The sequence below is a fragment of the Balaenoptera ricei genome, chromosome 9 (assembly GCF_028023285.1).
Source record: "Balaenoptera ricei isolate mBalRic1 chromosome 9, mBalRic1.hap2, whole genome shotgun sequence".
NCBI lineage: Eukaryota > Metazoa > Chordata > Mammalia > Artiodactyla > Balaenopteridae > Balaenoptera > Balaenoptera ricei.
Genome location: NC_082647.1, coordinates 18,287,347 through 18,300,749, shown reverse-complemented (window position 1 = coordinate 18,300,749; position 13,403 = coordinate 18,287,347). Strand labels below are relative to the sequence as shown.

The 13,403-nt window shown below is 38.7% G+C and overlaps 2 protein-coding genes across 2 annotated transcripts in view; one reads left to right on the top strand and one right to left on the bottom strand.

Annotated features, from left to right (window-relative positions):
• Positions 1 to 12,970, top strand: part of AGBL3 (AGBL carboxypeptidase 3) — a 122,409-nt gene extending 109,439 nt beyond the window's left edge. Inside the window, 2 exon segments of the mRNA XM_059933343.1 lie at positions 2,611 to 2,624; positions 11,786 to 12,970. Coding sequence (XP_059789326.1) covers positions 2,611 to 2,624; positions 11,786 to 12,191 — 420 coding nt within the window. The 3' untranslated portion in view covers positions 12,192 to 12,970.
• The window catches only part of CYREN (cell cycle regulator of NHEJ), a 118,046-nt gene that overhangs the window by 77,446 nt on the left and 27,197 nt on the right, over positions 1 to 13,403 (bottom strand). The window lies entirely within an intron of this gene.

The window sequence follows — 13,403 nt, the reverse complement described above, 5'->3', positions numbered from 1 at the left end:
TATGCATAATAGGGATGCCAAAAGGAGAAGAAAGAGAAAAGGGGATCAAAAATGTATTTGAAAAAAATTATGGCTGAAATTTCCTGAAATCTAGAGAAGGAAACAGATATCCAGGTACAGGAAGCACAGAGGGTCCCAAACAAGATGAACACAAACAGACCCACACAAAGATATAGCATAATTAAAATGGCAAAAGTTAAAAGATAAAAGATTCTAAAGACAGCAAGATAAAAACAGAGTCAGTTACAAGGAATCCCCCATAAGACTATCAGCTGATTTCTCTGCAGATACTCTGTGGGTCAGAAGGGAGTGGCATGATATATTCAAAGTCCTGAAAGGGAAAACCCTATAACCTAGGATACTCTACCCAGCAAGACTATCATTTAGAATAGAAGGGATCAAGAATTTCTCAGACAGGAGGACCTTCAAGATGGTGGAGGAGTAAGACGTGGAGATCACCTTCCTCCCCACAAGTACATCAAAAATAAATCTACATGTGGAACAACTCCTACAGAACACCTACTGAACGCTGGCAGCAGACCTCAGACTTCCCAAAAGGCAAGAAACTCCCCACATACCTGGGTAGGGCAAAAGAAAAAAGAAAAAACAGAGACAAAAGAATAGGGACAGGACCTGCACCTCTGGGAGGGAGCTGTGAAGGAGGAAAAGCTTCCACACACCAGGAAGACCCTTCACTGACGGAGACGGGGGGGTGGCGGGGGGGAAGCTTCGGAGCCACAGAGTAGAGCCCAGCAACAGGGGTGCAGAGGGCAAAGCAGAGAGATTCCCACACAGAAGATGAGTGCTGACCAGCACTCACCAGCCTGAGAGGCTTGTCTGCTCACCTGCTGGGGCAGGCGGGGGCTGGGAGCTGAGGCTCGGGCTTCGGTCGGATCGCAGGGAGAGGACTGGGGTTGGCTGCGTGAACACTGCCTGAAGGGGGCTAATGCGCCACAGCTAGCTGGGAGGGAGTCCGGGAAAAAGTCTGGAGCTGCCGAAGAGGCAAGAGACCATTGTTTCAGGGTGCACGAGGAGAGGGGATTCAGAGGACTGCCTAAATGAGCTCCAGAGATGGGCACGAGCCGTGGCTATCAGCGCGGACCCCAGAGATGGGCATGAGATGCTAACGCTGCTGTTGCTGCCACCAAGAAGCCTGTGTGCGAGCACAGGTCACTCTCCACACCTCCCCTCCCGGGAGCCTGTGCAGCCCGCCACTGCCAGGGTCCCATGATCCAGGGACAACTTGCCCGGGAGAACAAATGGCATGCCTCAGGCTGTTACAACGTCATGCCGGCCTCTGCCACTGCAGGCTCGCCCGGCATTCCATACCCCTCCCTCCCCACCGCCTGAGTGAGCCAGAGCCCCCTAATCAGCTGCTTCTTTAACCCCACCCTGTCTGAGCGGGAACAGATGCCCACAGGCGACCTACACGCAGAGATGAGGCCAAATCCAAAGCTGAACCCCAGGAGCTGTGCAAACAAAGAAGAGGAAGGGAAATCTCTCCCAGCAGCCTCAGGAGCAGCAGATTAAATCTCCACAATCAACCTGATGTACCCCGCATCTGTGGAATACCTGAATAAACAACGAATCATCCCAAAATTCAGGCGGTGGACTTTGGGAGCAATGATATATATATATTTTCCTTTTCCTCCTTTTGTGAGTGTGTATGTGTATGCTTCTTTGTGTGCTTTTGTCTGTATAGCTTTGCTTTTACCATTTGTCCTAGGGTTCTATCTGTCTGGTTTTTTGTTGTTTTTTTTTTTTCAGTATAGTTTTTAGCACTTGTTATCATTGGTGGATTTGTTTTTTGGTTTGGTTGCTCTCTTCTTTCTTTCTTTTTTTTTTTATTACATTTTAATATTTTTTATTTTTAATAACAATTTTTTAATTTATTATTTTAATAAATTTATTTTATTTTTCCTCCCTCTCCCTCTCTTTCTTTCTTTCTCCCTTTTATTCTGAGCCGTGTGGATGAAAGGCTCTCGGTGCTCCAGCCGGGCATCAGGCTTGTGCCTCTGAGGTGAGGGAACCGAGTTCAGGACATTGGTCCACCAGAGACCTCCCAGATCCACGTAATATCAAACGGCGAAAACTCTCCCAGAGATATCCATCTCAACACTAAGACCCAGCTCCACTCAACGACCAGCAAGCTACAGTGCTGGACACCCCATGCCAAACAACTAGCAAGACAGGAACACAACCCCATGCATTAGCAGAGAGGCTGCCTAAAATCATAATAAGGTCACAGACACCCCAAAACACACCACTGGATGCGGACCTGCCCACCAGAAAGACAAAATCCAACCTCATCCACCAGAACGCAGGCACCAGTCCCCTCCACCAGGAAACCTACACAAGCCACTGAACCAACCTTACCCACTGGGGGCAGAACCAAAACCAACGGGAACTACGAACCTGCAGCCTGTGAAAAAAGACCCCAAACACAGTAAGTTAAGCAAAATGAGAAGACAGAGAAATACACAGCAGATGAAGGAGCAAGGTAAAAACCCACCAGACCAAACAAATGAAGAGGAAACAGGCAGTCTACCTGAAAAAGAATTCAGAGTAATGATAGTAAAGATGATCCAAAATCTTGGAAATAGAATGGAGAAAATACAAGAAACGTTTAACAAGGACCTAGAAGAACTAAAGAGCAAACAAACAATGATGAACAACACAATAAATGAAATTAAAAATTCTCTAGAAGGAATCAATAGCAGGATAACTGAGGCAGAAGAACGGATAAGTGACCTGAAAGATAAAATAGTGGAAATAACTACCACAGAACAGAACAAAGAAAAAAGAATGAAAAGAATTGAGGACAGTCTCACAGACCTCTGGGACAACATTAAACACATCAACATTTAAATTATAGGAGTCCCAGAAGAAGAGAAAAAAACGGGGCTTAAAAAATATTTGAAGAGATTATAGTTGAAGACTTCCCTAATATGGGAAAGGAAACAGTCAATCAAGTCCACGAAGTGCAGAGAGTCCCATACAGGATAAATCCAAGGAGAAACACGCCAAGACACATATTAATCAAACCATCAAAAATTAAATACAAAAAAAAATATTAAAAGCAGCAAGCAAAACGCAAGAAATAACATACAAGGGAATCCCCATAAAGTTAACAACTGATCTTTCAGCACTCTGCAAGCCAGAAGGGAGTGGCAGGACATATTTAAAGTGATGAAAGGGAAAAACCTACAACGAAGATCACTCTACCCAGCAAGGATCTCATTCAGATTCGACAGAGAAATTAAAACCTTTACAGACAAGCAAAAGCTAAGAGAATATAGCACCACCAAACCAGCTTTACAACAAATGCTAAAGGAACTTCTCTAGGCAGGAAATACAAGAGAAGGAAAAGACCTACAAAAACAAACCCAAAACTATTAAGAAAATGGTAATAGGAACATACATATCAATAATTACCTTAAATACAAATGGATTAAATGCTGCAACCAAAAGACACAGACTGGCTGAATGGATACAAAAACAAGACCCATATATATGCTGTCTACAAGAGACCCACTTCAGACCTAGGGAAACGTGCAGACTGAAAGTGAGGGGACGGAAAAAGATATTCCATGCAAATGGAAATCAAAAGAAAGCTGGAGTAGCAATTCTCATAGACAAAATAGACTTTACAACAAAGACTATTACAAGAGACAAAGAAGGACACTACATAATGATCAAGGGATCAATCCAACAAGAAGATATAACAATTGTAAATATTTATGCACCCAACATAGGAGCACCTCAATACATAAGGCAAAGGCTAACAACCATAAAAGGGGAAATCGACAGTAACACAATCATAGTAGAGGACTTTAACACCCCACTTTCACCAATGGACAGAGCATCCAAAATGAAAATAAATAAGGAAACACAAGCTTTAAATGACATATTAAACAAGATGGACTTAATTGATATTTATAGGACATTCCATCCAAAAACAACAGAATACACCTTCTTCTCAAGAGCTCATGGAACATTCTCCAGGATAGATCATATCTTGGGTCACAAATCAAGCCTTGGTAAATTTAAGAAAATTGAAATCGTATCAAGTATCCTTTCTGATCACAACGCTATGAGACTAGATATCAATTATAGGAAAAAAACTGTAAAAAGTACAAACACATGGAGGCTAAACAATACACTACTAACTAACCAAGATATCACTGAAGAAATCAAAGAGGAAATCAAAAAATGCCTAGAAACAAAAGACAATGAAAACACGACGACCCAAAACGTATGGGATGCAGCAAAAGCAGTTCTAAGAGGGAACTTTACAGCAATACAATCCTACCTCAAGAAAAAAGAAAAATCTCAAAAAAACAACCAAACATACACCTAAAGCAATTAGAGAAAGAAGAACAAAAACAACCCCAAAGTTAGCAGAAGGAAAGAAATCATAAAGATCAGATCAGAAATAAATGAAAAAGAAATGTAGGAAACGATAGCAAAGATCAATAAAACTAAAAGCTGGTTCTTTCAGAAGGTAAACAAAATCGATAAACCATTAGCCAGACTCATCAAGAAAAAAAGGGAGAAGGCTCAAATCAATAGAATTAGAAATGAAAAAGGAGAAGTAACCACTGACACGGCAGAAATACAAAGGATCATGAGAGATTCCTACAACCAACTATACGCCAATAAAATGGACAACCTGGAAGAAATGGACAAATTCTTAGAAAAGCACTACCTTCCAAGACTGAACCAGGAAGAAATAGAAAATATAAACAGAACAATCACAAGCACTGAAATTGAAACTGTGATTAAAAATCTTCCAACAAACAAAAGCCCAAGACCAGATGGCTTCACAGGCAAATCCTATCAAACATTTAGAGAAGAGCTAACACCTATCCTTCTAAAACTCTTCCGAAATATAGAAGAGGGAGGAACACTCCCAAACTCATTCTAGGAAGCCATCATCACCCTGATATGAAAACCAGACAAAGATGTCACAAAGAAAGAAAAGTACAGGCCAATATCACTGATGAACATAGGGGCAAAAATCCTACACAAAATACTAGCAAACAGAATCCAAGAGCACATTAAAAGGATCATACACCATGATCAAGTGGGGTTTATCCCAGGAATGCAAGGACTCTTCAATATATGCAAATCAATCAATGTGATACAACATATCAACAAATTGAAGGATAAAAACCATATGATAATATCAATAGATGCAGAAAAAGCTTTTGACAAAATTTAACAACGATTTATGATAAAAACCCTCCAGAAAGTAGGCATAGAGGGAACTTACCTCAATATAATGAAGACCATATATGACAAACCCACAGCCAACATCGTTCTCAATGGTGAAAAACTGAAACCATTTCCACTAAGATCAGGAACAAGACAAGGTTGCCCACTCTCACCACTATTATTCAACATAGTTTTGGAAGTTTTAGCCACAGCCATCAGAGAAGAAAAAGAAATAAAAGGAATCCAAATCAGAAAAGAAGAAGTAAAACTGTCACTCTTTGCAGATGACATGATACTATACATAGAGAATCCTAAAGATGCTACCAGAAAACTACTAGAGCTAATCAATGAATTTGGTAAAGCAGAAGGATACAAAATTAATGCACAGAAATCTCTGGCATTCCTATACAGTATTGATGAGATATCTGAAAGAGAAATTAGGGAAACCCTCCCATTTACCACTGCAACAAAAAGAATAAAATACCTAGGAATAAACCTACCTAAGGAGACAAAAGAACTGTATGCAGAAAACTATAAGACACTGATGAAAGAAATTAAAGATGATACAAACAGATGGAGAGATATACCATGTTCTTGGATTGGAAGAATCAACACTGTGAAAATGACTATACTACCCAAAGCAATCTACAGATTCAATGCAATCCCTATCAAACTACCAATGGCATTTTTCACAGAACTAGAACAAAAAATTTCACAATCTGTATGGAAACACAAAAGACCCCGAATAACCAAAGCAATCTTGAGAAAGAAAAATGGAGCTGGAGGAATCAGGCTCACTGACTTCAGACTATACTACAAAGCTACAGTAATCAAGACAGTATGGTACTGGCACAAAAACAGAAATATAGATCAATGGAACAGGAGAGAAAGCCCAGAGATAAACCCACACACATACGGTCACCTTATCTTTGATAAAGGAGGCAAGAGTATACAATGGAGAAAAGACAGCCTCTTCTATAAGTGGTGCTAGGAAAACTAGACAGCTACATGTAAAAGAACGAAATTAGAACACACTCTAACACCATACACAAAAATAAACTCAAAATGGATTAAAGACCTAAATGTAAGGCCAGACAATATAAAACTCTTAGAGGAAAACATACGCAGAACACTCTATGACATAAATCACAGCAAGATCCTTTTTGACCCACCTCCTAGAGAAATGGAAATAAAAACAAAAATAAACAAATGGGACCTAATGAAACTTAAAAGCTTTTGCATAGCAAAGGAAAACATAAACAAGACCAAAAGACAACCCTCAGAATGGGAGAAAATATTTGCAAATGAAGCAACTGACAAAGGATTAATCTCCAAAATTTACAAGCAGCTCATGCAGCTCAATATCAAAAAAACAAACAACCCAATCCAAAAATGGGCAGAAGACCTAAACAGACATTTCTCCAAAGAAGATATACAGATGGCCAACAAATACATGAAAGAATGCTCAACATCACTAATCATTAGAGAAATGCAAATCAAAACTACAATGAGGTATCACCTCACAGCGGTCAGAATGGCCATCATCAAAAAATCTACAAACAATAAATGCTGGAGAGGGTGTGGAGAAAAGGGAACCCTCTTGCACTGTTGGTGGGAATGTAAATTGATACAGCCACTATGGAGAACAGTATGGAGGTTCCTTATAAAACTAAAACTAGAACTACCATATGACCCAGCAATCCCACTACTGAGCATATACCCTGAGAAAACCATAATTCAAAGAGTCACGTACCAAAATATTCATTGCAGCTCTATTTACAATAGCCAGGTCATGGAAGCAACCTAAATGCCCATCGACAGATGAATGGATAAAGAAGATATGGCACATATATACAATGGAATATTACTCAGCCATAAAAAGAAACAAAATTGAGTTATTTGTAGTGAGGTGGATGGACCTAGAGTTGGTCATACAGAGTGAAGTAAGTCAGAAAAACAAATACCGTATGCTAACACATATATATGGAATCTAAAAAAAAAAAAAAAAGGTTCTGAAGAACCTAGGGGCAGGACAGGAATAAAGACACAGACATAGAGAATGGACTTGACATGGGAAGGGGGAAGGGTAAGCTGGGACAAAGTGAGAGACTGGCACTGACATATATAAATACCAAATGTAAAATAGATAGCTAGTGGGAAGCAGCTGCATAGCACAGGGAGATCAGCTCCATGCTTTGTGACCACCTAGAGGGGTGGGATAGGGAGGGTGGGAGGGAGATGCAAGAGGGAGGGGATATGGTTATATGGGTATATACGTATACATATAGCTGATTCACTTTGTTATACAGCAGAAATTAACACAACATTGTAAAGCAATTATACCAATAAAGGTGTTAAAATAAATAAATAAATAAATAAAAATTAAAAATCCAAAGGGAAAAAAAATATCTCAGACAAGCAAAAATTAGAAGAATACTAAACCTATGCTAAAAGAAATATTGAAAGGTCTTCTCTAAATAGAAAAGAAGAATCTATAGGAAAGAGATAAACACAATTGGAAAGTAAATCACTTAAATAAGCCAGTATACAGATCAGATAGAAAAAAAAATTTTTTTAATTTGTATATGTGAAAGTGATTATAACTACAATGAATAGCAAAAGGATCAATATGAAGATGTAAAAGAGGACATCAAAACCATAGAATGTGCGGGAGGGAAGTAAGAAAATGTAGATTTTTTTTGAGATTGTATTTGAGCCTATATGACTACCAGTCTAAAGCAAGTAGATATAGTAATGGGTTATCATTCTTGAAAATCAGGGTAACCACAAATCAAAAACTTAAAATAGATTCACAAAAACCAAAAAGAATAGAGCAAAAGCATAATATAAAAGAAAACCATCAAACCACAAAAGGAAAAACAAAAAGAAAAAGAAAGCAATAAAGAAGAAATACAAAATCAACTGGAAAACAAGGTTTAAAATGGCAGTAAATTCATAACTATCAATAATTACCTTAGGGACTTCCCTGGTGGTCCAGGGGTAAAGAATCCGCCTTCCAATGCAGGGGACGTGGGTTCGATCCCTAGTCAGAGAACTAAGATCCCACATGCTGCAGGGCAACTAAGCCCACGCACCACAACTACTGAGCTCCTGGGCCTCAACTAGAGAGCCTGCGTGCCGCAAACTACAGAGCCCACACACTCTGGAACCTGTGCGCCACAACTACAGAGGCCACACACCCTGGAGCCTGCACGCCATAACTAGAGAGAGAAAACCTGCACGCCACAACTAGAGAGAAGCCTGCGTGCCACAACGAAAGATCCCACGTGCCTCAATGAAGATCCCATACCGCAACTAAGACCCGATGCAGCCAAAAATAAATAAATAAACAAATAATAGAAAATCCTTTAAAAAAGTTAGCTTAAATGTCAATAGACTAAATGCTCCAATCAAAAGACACAGAGTGGCAGACTGAATAATAAAACATAACCTATAATATGCTGCCTACAAAAGACTCACTTTAGGGTGAAAGACACACACAGATTAAAGTGAGGTGATGGAAAAGGAAATTTCATGTAAATGGAAATGACAAGAAAACAAGGGTAGCAATACTCATATCAGACAAAATAGACTTTAAAACAAAGGCCATAAAGAAAGGCAATAAAGGACATTATATAATGATAAAGGGATCAATACAAGAAGAGGATATTGCACTCATTAACATACATGCACCCAACACAGGAGCACCTAAATACATAAAACAAATAGCAGCAGACATAAAGTAAGAAATTGACGGGGATATAATAATAGTAGGATAGTTTAATACCCCACTGACATCAATGGACATATCTTCCAAATGTCAAACCAATAAGGCAACAGAGATCCTAAATGATACAATAGAACAGTTAGACTTAATTGATATTTTCAGGACATTACATCCAAAAACACACACACACACACACACACAGAATACACGTTCTTTTCAAGTGCACATGGAACATTCTCCAGGATTGAGAGAATTAGTATAATTCTCCATGGAACAGAATAAAGAAAAAAGAACAAAAAGAAATGAGGACAGTCTCAAAGACCTCTGGGACAACATTAAATGCACCAACATTTGAATTACAGGGGTCCCAGAAGAAGAAGAAAAAGAGAAAGGGCCTGAGAAAATATTTGAAGAGATTATAGTCAAAAACCTCCCTAACATGGGAAAGGAAATAGTCACCCAAGTCCAGGAAGCGCAGAGAGTCCCATACAATATAAACCCAAGGAGGAACACACCGAGACACATACTAATCAAAAAAGCCTACAAATAATAAAGGCTGGAGAAGGTGTGGAGAAAAAAGGAACCCTCCTACACTGTTGGTGGGAATGTAAATTGGTGCAGCCACAATGGAAAACAGTGTGGAGGTTCCTTAAAAAACTAAAAATAGAGTTGCCATATGATCCAGCAATCCCACTCCTGGGCATATATCCAGAAAAAACTCTAATTTGAAAAGATACATGCACCCCAATATTCAGAGCAACACTAAAATAGCCAAGACATGGAAGCGACCAAATGTCCATCAACAGATGAATGGATAAAGGAGATGTGGTACATATATACAATGGAATATTACTCAGCCATAAAAATAATATAATAATGCCATTTGCAGCAACATGGATGGATCTAGAGATTATCATACTAAGTGAAGTCAGGAAGAGTAAGACAAATACCATATGATATCACTTATATGTGGAATCTAAAATGATACAAATGAACTTATTTATGAAAGAGAACTAGACTCACAGACACAGAAAACAAACTTATGGTTGCCAAAGTGGAAAGGGAGTGGGGGAGAGATAAATTAGGAGTTTGAGATTAGCAGATACAAACTACTATATATAAAATAAATAAACAATAAGGTCCTACTGTATAGCACAAGGAACTATATTCAATATTCTGTAATAAGCCATAATAGAATATGAAAACAATATATATATGTATAACTGAATCACTTTCTGTACACCAGAAACTAACACACTGTAAATCAACTATACTTCAATTTAAAAAATAAAAATAAAATAATAATAATAAAAATAACATAAAACACACAAGTAGGAAAAAAAACTCAACAGTAAGAAAACAAATAGTTCATTTAGAAAATGGGCAAAAGACATGAATTGATATTTCACCATACAGAATATACAGATGGCACATAAGCCATGAAAAGATGTTCCACATCATTAGCCATTAGGGAAATGCAATTAAAACCACAATGAGATATCACCACACACCTATCAGAATGGCTATAATAAAAAATAGTGAGAACACCAAATGCTGATGAGGATGCAAAGAAACTGGGTTACTCACATACTGCTGGTAGGAATCTAAAATGGTACAGTCACTCTGGAAAATAGCTTGGCAGTTTCTTTAAAACCAAATATATAACAACCATATGACCCAGCAATTGCTCTCCTGAGCATTAATCCCAGAGGAATGAAGACTTATGTTCACAAACCTGTACACAAACGTTTATAGCAGCTCTATTTGTAACAGCCATAAACTGGCAACAATCCGCATGTCCTTCAATGGATGAATCATTAAACAAACTGGCACATCCATGCCATGAACTACTACTCAGCAATAATGACGAATGAACCACTGATACACAAAACAACCTGGCTGAGTCTCCAGAGAGTTATGCTGGGTGAAAAAAGCCAATCGCAAAAGGTTACATATGGTAACCACGTTCTCGAAATAACAAAATTATGTAATTTGGACAACAGACTGACTGGCAGGAGTTAAGGCGGGGATGAGGAAGGAGGAAAGTAGGTATGACAGTAAAAGGGAAACATGAGGGGACTGTTCTGTATCTTGACTATATCTACGGCAATATCCTGATTGTGTTACTGTTTACAGTTTTGCAAGATATTACATTTAGGGGAAACTGGGTGGAGGGTACATTACATCTCTCTATATTATTTCTTACAACTGTAGGTGGGTCTACAATTATCTCAAACTTAAGAGTTTAATTAAAAATACTGTTGATATTCTGTGGTTAAAAAATGGAATTCTAAAGAAAAACTGAGAGAGTTTAGGTAGCGACAATTAGTAATTTATAAAACCTCCCTCTCGAGGAAAACTTCCCTCTCTTGGACTCATATCGATCCCTTTACTGACTACAGGGGGGAAAAAAGTTAGAGCATGTATACTGAGTTGATTCTAACGGAATAAACAAAGTAGATTTTTAGAGCAAAGTAGAATTTTAGAGAACATTTCCTTCAACTAGATGCATAAGTAAGGAGCTAAGGCCCAGAATGGCCGTTATATTAGGAAGCCTGGGGTCAGGGCAGGTATCCAAATAAACATATCCTCTAGGCATTTACAAATACAAGATTGGAGTAGTGCTGAAAATTCATAACCAGAAGTGAAGTTAGATCATTCCCACAGAAATAAAGGTAAGAGTCTTAAGGGAGAATGGAAGGAAAAAATCAGCAATATTGATTTTTTCCTTTTTTCACCAAAAGGAAAAAAAAAATGATTTATACTATGACAATACCTAAGGACTACAAATACTTATGGTACATATTGGGCAAAAACTCACATATTTCATTTCTTTCCTAGACTAAACCCATCTACTTACATAAAGAAATACAGCACATCTTGGACACCACCCAGAAATGCCCCTTTGATAAGCCAAAGGACTCTTATGGTAAGCTCCTCAGAATGGCTCCAGTCTGTGTCCCAGAAGTCATTTGAAAGTTTGTCACCTCTCAAAGGGCCCAAGAAGAGGAAAAAACATTCTCGAGTCAAGGCCACAAAGACTAAATACATGAAACCTATCAGCAGCAAATGGGAGACTACTCCCTCAAGTTCTGAGAAGGATGCAGACAAGAGTCTGCAAACTGAAGAATCCAACCAGCAAGACTCTATGCAAACAGCCCCCCATCCAACTAAAAATAAGGGAGAGCAACCAAAAAAGAAGGATGGACAACCCACCTTTCGTTTGAAATTGCAAAGGGACAAATAATCTAGCTTTACGCTGCTTTTTGAAAACTGTGGATGAAAGATAACATACGCTTACACAGTAAAATGAAAAAGAAAAGAAAGAAAAAGAAAAGCCCTCCCGGTCCTTCTATCCCTATCCCACTCCCTACATGTTCATGTGCATGTACTAAACTACAGATTTTAGATATCCCATCTTCTTTAGTTGGAACATCTTTCAGAGAGCTAAAAGGGAATCCAGAGGAAATATAGAAAATTAAAAATCACTTCGATATTTATATTTAATTTTTGTCAAGATGAAAAAAAAATCTCTGAACTTTTGATTTCTTCTGAAATGACTTATTCATACAACACCAAAAGACTAAGACCTCAGAGAAGGAATGATATGTACTATCACTGACATTAATGTCCTTACTAGGCACTTTAATGAATCAGTCAACAAACATCGTGTCTGCAGTGTGTTAGAAACCACTAGTGATATAAAAGACATTCCTGGGCTTCCCTGGTGGCACAGTGGTTGAGAATCTGCCTGCCAATGCAGGGGACACGGGTTTGAGCCCTGGTCTGGGAAGATCCCACATGCTGCGTAGCAACTAGGCCCGTGAGCCACAACTACTGAGTCTGCACGTCTGGAGCCTGTGCTCCACAACAAGAGAGGCCGCAACAGTCAGAGGCCTGCGCACCGCGATGAAGAGTGGTCCCCACTCACCGCGACTAGAGAAAGCCCTCCCACAGAAACGAAGACCCAACACAGCCAAAAATAAATAAATTAATTAATTAATTTAAATAAATAAATAAATAAAAAATAAAAGACATTCCTGTATTTTTACTACTGTATAATTGTACATATAAAACATACATGACTAAAATAATTGCAGAATAAGACAGTGCATAGTAAAGTACTAAGTTGTGTATCTCCAATAATTAGAGAAAATACTACATATTAAAAGATGCTAACTGCACAGAGGAAAAGTTTGACACAAAATGGCACAAAAATGCACAGATTACTGTTTAAGTAGTCATTTTACTTCTCAAAATTTAGCAAAAGTGTAAAAGATTAGACGTGCAGTTTCTGTTAGAGCTCCAGCCATTTATTCAATGTGAAAGCAAGTGGAGCACCTCACAGTTTGTCACTCATAAGACAGTGAGTACTGGTGAGATTCCTAAAGGACACTGCAGAGAAACAGGTATGTCAGGCAAATAAGTCGAGATGGATGCGGTGAGAAAACAGTCAATC